The sequence below is a fragment of the Emydura macquarii genome, unplaced genomic scaffold, assembly GCF_026122565.2.
Source record: "Emydura macquarii macquarii isolate MOO-44397 ecotype Brisbane River unplaced genomic scaffold, CSIRO-AGI_Emac_v2 contig_1390, whole genome shotgun sequence".
NCBI lineage: Eukaryota > Metazoa > Chordata > Testudines > Chelidae > Emydura > Emydura macquarii.
This window is the reverse complement of record NW_027131527.1, coordinates 3,983,543-3,997,347: the sequence shown is the minus strand read 5'-3', so window position 1 is coordinate 3,997,347 and position 13,805 is coordinate 3,983,543. Positions and strand designations below refer to the sequence as shown.

The 13,805-nt window shown below is 36.4% G+C and overlaps 1 protein-coding gene across 4 annotated transcripts in view; it reads right to left on the bottom strand.

Moving 5' to 3' along the window:
• Window positions 1-13,805, bottom strand: part of WAPL (WAPL cohesin release factor) — a 113,832-nt gene that overhangs the window by 56,276 nt on the left and 43,751 nt on the right. For all 4 annotated transcript variants that reach the window (XR_010920637.1, XM_067552520.1, XM_067552521.1 and 1 more), the window contains exons 3-4: window positions 12,086-13,132; window positions 4,859-4,977 (exon numbers count right to left, since the gene is read on the bottom strand). Coding sequence is in view for 3 of the 4 variants with exons in the window: in XM_067552520.1 (XP_067408621.1) it covers window positions 4,859-4,977; window positions 12,086-13,132 (1,166 nt within the window). In the remaining variant the exon portion in view is untranslated. The remainder of the gene's footprint in view (window positions 1-4,858; window positions 4,978-12,085; window positions 13,133-13,805) is intronic.

Here is a 13,805-nt window from a genome sequence, read left to right as displayed (position 1 = left end):
TGGGCGAAGTGCTTCTTCCATCAGAAGGAATTTGAGCCTACTGTCTATCCTTCTTGGTTCACAGCCTGAAATTCTTACCAGTTAACCATTTAACTGTTTGATACTTTACGTCCCTAGTGGATATCCTCACTTTTAAAAAGGGAGTTAGATTATGTAAAACAAAAACTTAGCCAAAATGTATTTCAGTTTTTTAGTGCTTTATGACTTGTTTAGCCCCTTTTCTCTGGTGTATCATAGTCAATAAATGTTCAAACTTTAGCATATATTTTTAGCATGTTTGCCAGAGAACTACACAAACTGAAGTCTCTAAGACAACCCACAAACCTTGTTTAAAGCTCTTTAATGTTACACAGTTTCAAGGTTATGTTAACATCTTTGACTCTTTGGACTCATTCTACCTAAATTAATGCACGACCACCCTGTCATGTTGTGACAGCACTGAAGTACAAGAAGTGTGCCTTGTTAGTAAACTGCATAGCACGTACCTATAATGCTACTGTATTCCAGACAAGATACAATGGCCAGATTTCACTGAACATAACTACCTAGATACCAGATGATATATAGTCAAATTTTGAAATTCAGTAAAAAGGTAAGCACAGCTACTCAACGTAACAATTTTCATGGATCACCACTAAGTTTCATTTTTACAATAGTTTTCCATTTGAAACAGGGTTAATGTTTATGGCAAGCCTAGGGATACATGGAAAACACCCTCAAATTTTGCTCATCAACTTCCTAAGATGTTAACTGAAGCTGAAAAAACTAAACCATGCAGTGGTGTAAATGCTGTAAACCTGAGAAGAGACAAACTTGTCTTCTGGAAAGAATCACTTCTAAAGTGTCATTCTATTGTACAAATCATCATTTTTGGTATTTGACATTCCACAATTCCAGCACAAAATAAATCTTGACAGCACAGGTGAAATTTTACAGGTCTTTATATATCAATTTGTTACTCAGGATCAACCATCTTCATATTGCCAGAAAAAAAAGTTACATTAGAATTGAGTTTACTGTTTTTTATATATATTTCAGTAATTTAAGGTAAAATACATTATAGATATTGTAATTGTCCTCAAAACAAGCACTAGAAGCTTTTTAGTGCAACCATGCAAATAACCAAATTGGTAGCATTACTCAAAGTATTACAATGGAATGGCACTAGTAAATTCTGCATTCTAACTACAGGAGTGGGTGGGTGAGGTTCTGTGGCCTGCAATGTACAGGAGATCAGATGGTTCCTTCTGACCTTAAAAAGTCTATGAATAAGGATACCAGGGAGGCAATGGAAGGAGGAGTTGTTGGTTGTTTCCATACTCTAAATTTTTGGATTTCTATTAAGTTTATTTTTAACTCTAAATTCCCTGGGTTTATAACACCATAGAGAAAGTTACAACATCACTGTAAGGTATTCTACCCTTAATTACTGATATGTATTCAATGTACTTGCTGAGCATTTTATTTTTAATTGAAAATTTCATACATCAACAGTAAACACAAACACGGGAATGTTACCATGCAGTATTTCTAATCAAGTTACGCAATATCAAACAATGTTTTTTATTTTAACTTTTAGGGTCAGAGTCATCACTATGCTCTAGCTGCTTTCTACCACTATGGAGCAGTGCAAAGTTGATGTGCATATAACTCCAGCTTTCCATTCCTTCTTGCCCTCTACATTCCCATGAGTGTACTTCCCTCCCAGTTGTGCTGTCTTCCATACTCCTTACTGAGTACATCTGGGGCAGTGGATAGTCCACAAAGATAAGTATGTTATTTAATAAATTTGTCATCTGAAAAATAAAAAGGACCTGCCTACACTAGCACTTATGTCAGCAAAAGTTTTGTCACTCAGGCTGTGAAAAAAACACCACTGAATCATGCAAGTTTTGCCAACAGAAGCACTCATGTAGTCTCATTATGCTGATGGGAGAGAGCTCTCCCGTCCACATAAATAAAACCAGCTCAATGAGTGGCATTACCTATGCTGGCAGAAGAGCATTTCCCACAGACAGTGCTGTACGCATGAGCACTCATGCCAGCAAAACTTACGTTGCTCAGGTGTCTTCTGTCTGAGCGACAAAAGATTTGCGGACATAAGTGCTAGTGTAGACAAGGCCAAACTTTGGAGAAAATGACGGCATCTAGACAAAATTACTATAAAAGTGAGAACACAACTAATTCAAAGTTCATACTCAAGTTGTAGTTATCAATGGTCTGCTGTTCAACCAAGTGGGATAGGGAAGGGGAATGCATCAAATAGGGTCCATAGCGATCTGGCCTGGGTCTGGTACCATCCAATATTTTCATAATGGAGAAAGTGTATGCTTATAAAATCTGCAGATGACACCAACATGGGAGAAGTTGCAAGTGCATGGGGGACAAGATTAGAATGCAAAGTGACAGTGACAAACTGCAACAACTGGCGTGAAATCAACAAGATAAAATCTAATGAAGACAAGTGCACAATACATTTAGGAAAGAAAAATCAAATGCACAGGTAGAAAATAGAGAATAACTGTCTAGGCAGTAGTATTGCAGAAAAGAATCTGGAGGTTATAATTGATCACACATTCACTACAAACCATCAGTGTGATGCAGTTAAGAAAAAGGTCCAAAGGAAAGCAACAAATATGATAAAAGTTTTAGAAAAATCTGACCTTGGAAGAAAGGTTAAAAAACTGTGAATGTTTAGTCTTGAAAAAAGGAGACAGAGGGGACCTGATAACAGTTTTCAAATATGTTAAGGACTGTTATAAAGAAAATGGCCATCAATTGTTCTCCATGTCCACTGAAGGTAAAAAAAAGTAGTAATAGGCTTAATCTACAGCTAGGAAGATTTAGGTTAGGGATTAGAATAAACTTTTAACTATAAAGGATAGTTAAGTACTGAACTAGATTACCATAGGAGGTTGTGGAATGCCAGTCACTGGAGACTTAACAACAGGTTAGACAAACACCTGTAAGGATGGTCTAAATATACTTGGTCCTACACCTTAATAGGGAGATGGACTAGATGACCTCTTGAGGTTCCTTTCAGCCCTACATTTCTAGGATTCTATGAATATAACATTAACTCCTCAGGAGAAAAAGAGCATATGCCAAGGGATTGAGGCCTTAGAAAGACATCTTGAAAGTCAGGAGATATGGGACCTTCATTAATAGAAGCTATTAACTCTCACTGTTCTAAAGTTTCATCTATTCATACAGATAACTCCCGTTTCCAGGTGTATTTTCAGAAACCAAAATACTCAATACAGTAACTAACTGGACAAGAAAAATGTACACCGTGTTGCAAAAGAAGTTGAGTTTTATTAGATTCTGCTAAAAGAGATTCCTATTGAGCATTCTGAATAGTGATTTTTTCATTAAAAACTTAATTGGTAATTTTGACACACAAACAAAACAAGAAGAACTGAGGACAAAATCTATGCTACATTTCAAGCTTCTATCTTTATTTCCATAGCCCTGCTCAGAAAAGCATGACTAAAAACATTTTTTTTTAATAAATAAGCACCATAACAGGGAAAGTAGTCTCTTCTCCACTCCCCCAAACTCAGCACAATAACTGAAGAGGTTTTGCTTTAGCCTTCTGAAACAGAAGAATACCTTCAGGCAACAAACACACAAAAAATTGCCACCCAAATATTAAAAATCTCAAGCCATGAGTACATGAAAAAGGGCATTATAATGGAAACTGTTTTGTACTGTAATATTAAAGTCAAAGATAGGTCCTTAAAACACAGTGACATCAATCCAGAAAAAAAAGACCTCAAAAGAATACCAGAATACACAGGTAATCAAATTGTTTAATAACTGAATAATCCTAGGTGCTTTATAATAATTTTAAGATGCATTAAATATTGCATCCAAAGTCCACATCCAGGTTAAGATACCAAATGGGATAAGATTAGAGATACAAACTGGGAAGGGTTGCAAGTGCTTTTGAGGATAGGATTAAAATTCAAAATGACCTGGACTAACTGGAGAAATGGTCTGAAGTAAATAGCATGAAATTCAACAAGGACAAATGCAAAGCATTCCACTTAGGAAGGAACAATCCATTGCACACATACAAAATGAGAAATGACTGCCTAGAAAGGAGTACTGTGGGATCAAAAGGTCATAGTGGATCACAAGCTGAATAGGAGTCAACAGCATAACACTGTTGCAAAAAAACCAAACATCATTCTGGGATGTATTAGCAGGAGTGCTGTAAGCAAGACACGAGAATTAATTCTTCAGCTCTACTTCACACTGGTTAGGCCTCAAATGAATTATTGTGTCCAGTTCTGGGCACCACGTTTCAGGAAAGACGTGGATGATTTGAAGAAAGTCCAGAAAAGAGCAGCAAAAATTACTAAAGGTCTAGAAAACATGACCTATGAGGGAAGATTGAAAAAATTGGGTTTGTTTAGTCTGGAAAAAAGAAGATGGAGACTGAACATAACAGTTTTCAAGTACATAAAAGGTTGTTATAAGGAGGAGGGAGAAAGATTAAGGAGAACAATTTGAGGATAGGACAAGAAGCAATGGGCTTAAATTACAGCAATAAAGGTTTAGGTTGAACATTAGGAAAAACTTCTTAACTGTCAAGGTAGTTAAGCACTGGAATAAATTGCCTAGGGAGGTTGTGGAATCTCAGTCATTGGGTATTTTTAAGAGCAGGTTAGACAAAAACCTGTCAGAGATAATCTAGATAATACATTGTCCTGCCTTAAATGGAAAGGACTGGATTAGATGATCTCTTGGGGCCCCTTTCCAGTCCTACCATTCATATACTACAAGAGGCTCTTAACACCACAGTGATGAATAAAACAAAACAAAGTGTGCCTAAGTTCATTATACCACTTACCCTCTTTGGCCCACTGAAAATCTTCCTGGTGTTTTCCTTAGATTTATCACCTTGTTTACTTGCGGATTTCTTATTGCCTTCAGGTATACCAGATGAATCCTCTGAAAAATCCAATAGATCTGTAAAGGTAAATATAATGAAAAGATATTATAGCAGTTAACCACTTTTGACAAAATCTTGTTTCTTGTACCTAGACTGCTGCATTTACAAGTGCTGAAATTATACATTAGTTAATCATTCTCAAATTTATATTCATTTTTGAAACTGCTTGAGACCCCAATACAATATTTAAACATTTGCCAAAAACCTCATATTGAAAGAGTTTTAATTTATAATTGTTATTGAATGAGACAATTTTCATTTCAAATTTTTACCCAAACTCTGTCCCAAGACCTATATTTGAAAAGGTTAACCAATCTTGAAAGAATTTATACTGTTTCTAACAGGTTGTTAGAATAGCAGAAATTAAGTTCTTCATAAAGCTAATATTTCACAAGATCAATGGAAGGTATACTGGAAAAGAAGTGAAATAAATCAAGATGATAGTCAATGTTTTTAAAGTACATTACCTTGCAATGGGCAAAGGTTGGAAACAAACGTACACTACAGGAAAACTAACAATTAAGAGTGACTTCAGAATTCATATACCAGACCTCAAAACTGACTTTGGTCTTTCATATCGACAGGTTTTTTTGGCACAGACTCAGTGCGGGAATTAGTAATTCCACACTTTAGGACCATACAAGTTTATATTCTTGTGCAAGGTTTCTAAATTAGTCACTAATCTGAAGCTTTGTAAAAAATTGCTTTACTTAAATTCACCTTTTATACAAATTTATGTTCATACCTCAATTTTGAGAGGAAAGCAGATATTACTCTGAAGTATAGTGGATGTACTTTTGAATGTTTTAACTATTTCTAGTGGTGTTCCCTCTTAATATATAACCTGTTGAAAATAGGTGAGAAAAATTGTGCTGCCATCACTGTGGATGGAAGGAATCCGTTGGCAGTAGTCCCAGGGTTCTCTTTTCAGTACACTTGGTCTCTGCTGTGCAGATCCCTCTGCTACTCAAAGTTTTAGTTGAAGACCTCCAAAATTAATTGATATGACCTTCTCTCCAAGCTGGAGTCTATAGGAGTCAAGAATTTTCACTTGTGGTGTAGTGTCCTAAGCATAAAGGCTTGGAAACTAGTCTACATCTTCTCTGATTTGGTGCTACCCAGATGTTATCACAGACTTTACTTAGGAAGGGGATGCAGGAACAGAGAAAGCAAAATTAAACTGATATAATTTCAATAAAAACAACTAATCATGGATTTATTCCTAGTGAGCTACCCATATTTTAGAACTATAATACATAAACTGTAAAACATGCTGAATCAGTTGCTTTTATTAAACAACTGTTGCTTTTCCACACCCACACACCAAGTATTGAACACTAGGCAATATGTTTTCCATGATACATGTATCTGAACTCACTATGCATGTAGAGATCAGTAACATTTTCAGATGCTTTTTGAAAATTGTTAAATTGATACATGCAAAATAGTTTCTTTAAATATAATCTTATTTGAAACAATTCTAATTCCACTCTACTAGAGATCTAAGTCCTTCAATAATACAGTATTGTAGGTTGGACAGATACCTGTCATGGATGGTTTAGATAATACTTGGTCCTGCCTTGAGTGCAGGGGACTGGACTAGAAGACCTGTCAAACTCCCTTCCTGTCCTACGATTCTATGAATATTTTTTCATTATGGTATAATAATACAAAAGTCTTAAAATTCATCATTAGCCCAAGGGAATCAATGAGCCTAATGTGCCATTAAAAAACTGATTTGCCACTTGGTAGGCAATTATACAATCATAGCTATAGTAATAGAAGCAAAAAAAGCAAGCATTAAGCCTGCAGTGCTGCTACCGCGGCTGGCTTATTGAGCATGCACTGAGTTTCATACCAGCAGGATTCCATGATAACAGATGTATTCTAATGGCATTGATTATGATCACGTTGTCATACCTTCTCTGTGCAACTACATAACCAGTAAATGGATCTGAAAGGGTGTCAATTTCTTAGGTAATCTGATAAACATCAAAAGCAAGCCAAATACTGCCTAATTAGGTCATCTTAAGAGATCCAACTCAATTTCAAACTGCATTTAGTTAGACAAAGAAAAACTAACTCATCTGCATTTCATATTCCTTGATCCATTTATCAAAAATCCAACATACTAGTTTGTTTGTTTGGTTTTTTTTACTGGTGCTCCATTAAGTGCATTTTGAAGTTTGTGATTGTTTTCATTCACTCTTCAAGATGACTTCAGTTGATAGTATTCAAGGAGCCCACCAAGCTAGTGCCTGTCAATGTCAGCAAATAAGGAAACTTTTTCTGATGTGTTTACTAAAAGTTACTGTACATGTTTGACATTACTATCTATATTCAATATCTAAACAGGTGCAGGTATACAGTCTGTTACACAAATCAGACTTAAATTACAGATTATTTCAGTTATGCAGTGCAAAAGTATCACCAATATTTTGCAGTTAAGAATATATAATTGGGTAAAACTAGTTGGACTTTCAGGTTGAAAATGTAATATCCACTGGTCATCAAGGATTTATGACTAGTTGTTGCTTACTAACATAAGTGAGATAGTATGTTTTTAGAAATTTTAAGGAATATCTCACCATAGCTAAGTTGTTATTAATGTTAAAATCATAGTTATGTTTAGTTGTTTAGTTGGTTAAGTACGAAATCAAGGTCAAGTCTACCAATTAGCCTCAGCACTGGACTAGAATTAAATCACAAAGTGAGTTAAATCAGCAGATTAGTTCTAGAAATAGTCAATCTTTGTAAATTCTAAAGAGAAAGCTAACAAGATTGCTGCCATCAGCTGTCACTCCTGACTAAACAATCTATATAAGTCAATAAAATGTATGACTTAGAGCAGGTTAAAACTCAGTATTGTGGCCAAATCAGTATCAGAACCACAATCTCAAAACCAATTAAGCCTCCTTCTCTTGTGATGGTTAGTCCTTCCCATTATCTACCCACCAAAAGAGATGATGTAATCTCTGACTAACACAACACCTTTGATAAAGGGAAGTTTGACAACTCTCAGTTACTGAAATTAGGTCTTCTAGGATACAAAACATTAAGGAGTAGTTACATTAAATGATATTTTCAGGGCTATTTAGACTTGAGGAAGGACTTTCTCTCTGGCCCCTTCCCTGGGTGGATTTTACAGGTACTCTCACACACATCCTCATCTTAAAATTAAATAATTAAAAAAATAAACCTGGGGACAATCTCCTACATAATAAAAAGGGGAAAGACATCTTAAGATAAAACTCCTCAGCTCTTGCAGTCTTCTAGACTCTTGCAGAGCAGAAGTTAGGACTATGGTCCAGAAACCAGATGATGTTGCCGACACAGCACTTCACACTAGTGGAACAGCTTCATATGCAGAGAGACTGGTCAAAGGCTGGAGTAGCCCATTTGTCGATGTCTCTACTTCCTCTCCCCAAGGTGGCCAAGCTTAGGATTTAAGGAACATTCGCCTTTCTACAGCTCATTTAAATCAAAAGGCAAAAACTTCCTCTGCTCTTCCCTTGATTCTTATAGTTTACAAACTGTGTTTATTTAGTAGCACAGCTCTCCCTCGGTCTTCAGACAAATCAGGCACAATGCCTACCTTGGAACCACACAACTTCATCCAATGAAATTTAAGTTAGGCCATCTTTAGCCAGTCAATTCTGGAAAAGTCTCATTTAATTGATTTTTAAAATATTTGGGAGTTTACATACCAGAGACTGAAACCTATGACACTCCCTGCTCTCAAAATATCAAAAATCTAAACATGAAAATCTCTGAGAAAGCTGACAGTGTTATGATGGTAAAAGATCTTGCTTGAGGCGATGAGTCACCACTGATGGAAAGTTCAGTATTTTTTAAAAGTTCTTAGCAATACTCGCTCAGCAAGCAAACAACATTTTTGAATTTGAACCAATTTACAAACAACTTTTCCTGTTTTTGAGGAAGATGACAAGTTTACAGTAACATTTAGAACTGGGCTATCAGTCAAAAAAGCTTATCTCCTGAAGTTTCATCTTGATAGAAAGTTTCTTCAAAGCATCTCAAGTAAAAACATATATAATGTATGATTTCAATTTTATGTAAGGTCTATTTTCATAGGCTGTTTCTCTCACACATCTTTGGAAAAGTGTCCCTGGGAAATGTGAATCCTCCTAATCCCAAATGAGTGTTTCTCTTACTTCTCTGTATGGTCTGAAGGACCACTGCAATTCACAAAATTCCAGAACAAACTGAGAAACTGGAATATGGGGAAGAGAAAGAAAATCTTCAAGAGACACTCTTACAAAGTGAAATGGAAAATAAAAGCTGAATAATACTCCTATAGCAGTATTAGAATTTCCAAAACTCAGGAATTTCTCTTTCGTAGAATCTATGGAAGGACAAAAGAATAGACATTAATTCCATAGTTGTGAGACAGCATGCTTAGTTTCATTTTTCTCTTAATCTCAGAATCTGAAATTCCTCTTGATTAAGGCCTGCCTATCCTAGTGAGTAACTAAAATTCCTCTTGCTTGAGAGACCATTTCTTTTGATTTTCAACCTGTGTAGCCAATCCGTCCTGGTAATCAGCATTTTAGGTGCACTGCCTTCATAAAGTTACATTGTACTTTGGCCATTGAAATATTATTGGCATTGTTTTAACATGATGGGTTTTTGGGTTTAGTGAAAGCAAACAATTTGTTTACTTTCTTGCTGGTGAAGTTAATCAGGTAGCATCTTTCTTTTGCAATTTTGTAGGACAACTGGGAGTGAAAGCAGGTTTCTCCATTCTGGTGCTAGACTGCCTCTCATCCTGGGCTGCAACTGAAGAACTGGACAGGATGGAATTCTTAACTGGAAGTCAAAGCAGAGATACTCGATCTCAGGCTTAAAGCAACTCCAGAATGCCTCAGAGTTTGGAAAACATTGTTTCTACGGAAAGGACAAGAAATTTGGAGCCTGGAAGATTTATCCATTAGTGTTTTTTGCCCTTAGGTGGACCAATTCTTCAGGTACAGAAGTGAATAAGAGTAATAACTGGAAGGGACTTGATTCAGGAAAACATCCTGATTCACTGTGAATCCTTTTTGCACTAATATTGCCTGTTTATAGTCTTTTGTACTACCTTAAATCTTATTTCCAGTGGAATAACTCCAGAGACCTTTAAGTTTATAGTACTGCATGTAAGTTTTTTTTCCTTCCATCTGTCAACGTTAATTGAAAGGAATAGTGCATTTCCACTTAGTCGGAATGTTATTCTAAGAATATTTTCTAGGGTTGTGTAATTTGGCACAGATTTTTGTTTGAAGTCTTACAAAACCAATGGCATTTATGTTTAGACAGATCAGGAACCAAGCTGGAGCATGGTAGAAGTGTTGCATGGGTTCGGTAGAGAGCCAAATTCAATTTTTAAATATGCTGTTAACTGGGGTATAAAATTCAATATTACATACTGCCTTCAATTCACAGCGAACTCCCACTGATGCCAATGGGAGCTTTGCACCAAGTCAGGGTGTAATATAGTCTGTCTGCAGTATGGGGCATTTTTTCCCCCAGTACCTTATCTTGTTCTATATCAGTGGCAAAATATGTTCACTTTTAGTGCAGAAACACCAGTGGTCCTATCTTTTTCTTCCTCTTTCACCCTCCTGTTTATCTCCCTTACATTCTTTCTTCTGCATTTCATTCTCTAACAATATTCAGTGTCCATACCCCATTGAGATTCACTCCCGTCTGCTTCTCCCTGCTCAAATGATGAGCAATGGAACAGGTAAATCTCACATCCAAGTACCACTAAGCTTTAGAGTTAATACCTTTATGAGATGACAACAATGCTAAGCAATGTAGTTCACACTTTTAGTGTCTGAAGGAAAAACTAAGCCACATTCTACTGTTCTGAAATCCTTATGTTGTCTCCTGCTATAGGTTGGAGGGGAAAGATATACTCCACTTCCATTCACACTTACTAAAATGTTTGAGATCTCTAGGAGATTATGACCCTGAAGATTCAATAAGGAAAAATCTGAGTGCTCTGAGCTCTGAAAAACGTGTAGTGTCTTAGGGTCTGCTGCATGTCAAGCTTCCTGAAACAAATCGTCACATCTGTGCTTCTCAGTCTGTCCAGTGTCTATTTTATTGCTAACAGATGAAATGATATGCCTTGATTATATTTTGTGGATGATTCCTCCTTTGCAGAGGACAGTCTAAACTGTAAGGGTATATATGATTGTCCCTGTCTTCAAAATGATTCAGCATATCAGCAAAAAGCTTTAAGTTTGATAAGTTTAAATTTGTTCATCAGATGGGGCCATAGACTATCAGAAAGACAGCCTGGTTTAAAAAAAATAAAATAAAAAAAATAAATAAATGACCGGACACCAGTGCTCTCCAAATCCTGACCCAAACAATGAAAATATATTTTTTGTATTTGTGAGAAAAAGGGAGATGCCAGCTCATGTGCAGAAACTGGGAACAGAAGCCATTAACCCCTTGATCTCCAGTAGAGGGGTCTGATTGTTAATGCTAAGGACCTCCACAGCTTTCCTTTCCTGCTCCTTCAAATCTCTGTCCCTTCTTCCTCAATGTAGTGTCAGTCTGGTAGAAGGGACCAGCAAGAAAATCCAGGCGGCTTTCCCCTCCCCCCCTTAACAAGTTCCGAGTTCAAAAGGTGAACCTAGATTCATAAATTTTAAATCCAGAAGTGATCATTTAAATGGACCTCTTGTGTAGCACAGGGCACAAAATTTTACACAGAACGTTTTGTCTTGAGCCCAATAACTCTTGTGGCTGAACCTGGGCATTAGTAGAAAGACCTCTGCCTTCCAGGCATAGAGACAGAACTGTAGGAAAGTAACATAGCTGCAGTATAGTTTATATGCTAGGAGGTGGAACCTGATTGTAGGAAAAAGAATAATCTTTTCCTCTGGCATGAGATTAAAAGGAAGATAAACCATTTTTGTGATAACTATGAAGAAGCAGGCACCCATGACAGACACAAACAGGAGCTAAACTCCTACTATTTCTGAACTAGTGAGTACTGTAATTCAAGACACTACGAATCTTAAGGATATCACAAACAGGTTACAACAATGTAAAATTAAGTAGATTTAAGCCTTAAAATGTTACCAAATCCCAAAGAATATTGCTTACCTGCATTAGCGCTCAATTGGGTGTCTTGGGAAAAATTCTCATTGTTATCAGAACTTGACTGAAACGAGGAAGATGGTGCTGTTCTATTTCGTTTTTTGTTAGGTTTCCTTTCTGCTAACTGCCAGTCATCTTCATCATCCTCACTTTCACTCAAATCATCAAACCCAAAGTATTTAATTTTATAATTGGAACTCCCAGAGCTTTTGGAGCCTCCTTCATCTCCCCCACCTTCATCATGGTCTTCAAACCCAAAAAACTCCAGTTTGACATCCTTTTTGGATTTCGTATTGCTAGGTCGAAACCTGGTTGTAGTCTTGGTAGTAGCAATGTCTGCTTTCTTTCTTAGACGCCCAGCCTCTCCCAAGTCAGTCGGAGCTGCTGTGGTGAATTCATCAATACGTTCCATTGTATCCTGTATAGTAACATTACAAACTGACAAGCAAGATGGATGGAGAACCGTGTAGTCTCTAGTCCGCCCAACTGTCCCTCTAAAACTGGTCCCACTACTCAAAGCAGCTTTTCTTGCTGGGTTCAGACCATCATTATTTGATTCATTATTTGCTTTGGGTAAAGACTGGCTACTGCCATCCATTAGCTTATCAAAATTTGTTGCCCCTTGTTTTGCTTTGTTGGATCTACAATATGTCCTACAGTTGCTTGGCCTAAGAACAGTTTGCACAAGTTCTTCACTAATGGCTTCCTTTGGATTTTCCATATCTTCTTTATCAAACTCGTCATCCTTGTTCTTAATTTCTGAGAAAGGTTCACTATCAAAATCTAACATATACTCTCCAGTTGTGGAGTCTTCAACTTCATCCTCCCAGTCATACAAATGAGTTCTTAATGGCCCCTTGGTCTGAGACATTTCTGATGGAGAGTCTGACCTTTTCCCAATACAGGAGTCCCAAGAGTCATGTGAGTACTTGGTTTCTATGTTGTATCCAGAAATGTCTGTGGTTTCAGCATTGGTTTTACCACCATCTTCAGCATTCTTGTAGATGAAGTGACTGTTGTTCTCATTATCTTCACTAAAAATCTGTATTTTATCTACAAAAAAAGGAGGGAAATTATTAGTATACAAGTAATACAAATAGAGCCATATTATAACCATCAACTCCAATACATAAAGCTGAACAGCCGTGACTCATCTCAATGTAACAGAAGGAAGTTTCAACGCTCTGTAGCATAAAAAACAATGAAGTCATAGTCCCAATGAAATTATCCAAAAATTACTGATTTTTAATAAGTTAAAGCAAATTTAAGATTTAGAAAAATTTATTTATTTCCAATCTTCAAAATATATACAAACTTCTCCCTTTTTATATAGCAAAATTCTTTCCCCATGACACTGATCTAATGAGTAATTTCCTAATAGAAGAATAACTTTGCCAACTTAAATGTTAGCTCTCTGCATGAGGTTCTTGTCATTAAACCAGAATGTTTAAAAATCCTCTTTTTGTAACTAGTCAACCATTTATATGGCTTAAAAGGAAAGAGGAGGAAAATCAGTAATAAATCCAGTTAAACACAGTTAACAATGAATGTATAATCTCAGTGTTTTAAATTAAATCAAGTTCAAACAATAGAAACAGAATTTAATTTATCATCAACTTAGTTTTCCATGTGAAAATTTCTCTACGCATACACCTTTGAAATATCTTGTGAAGATGAATGATAAGGGCTTAAGAGTGAGGGAGGAAGGGAACAATCCTAGAGGAGT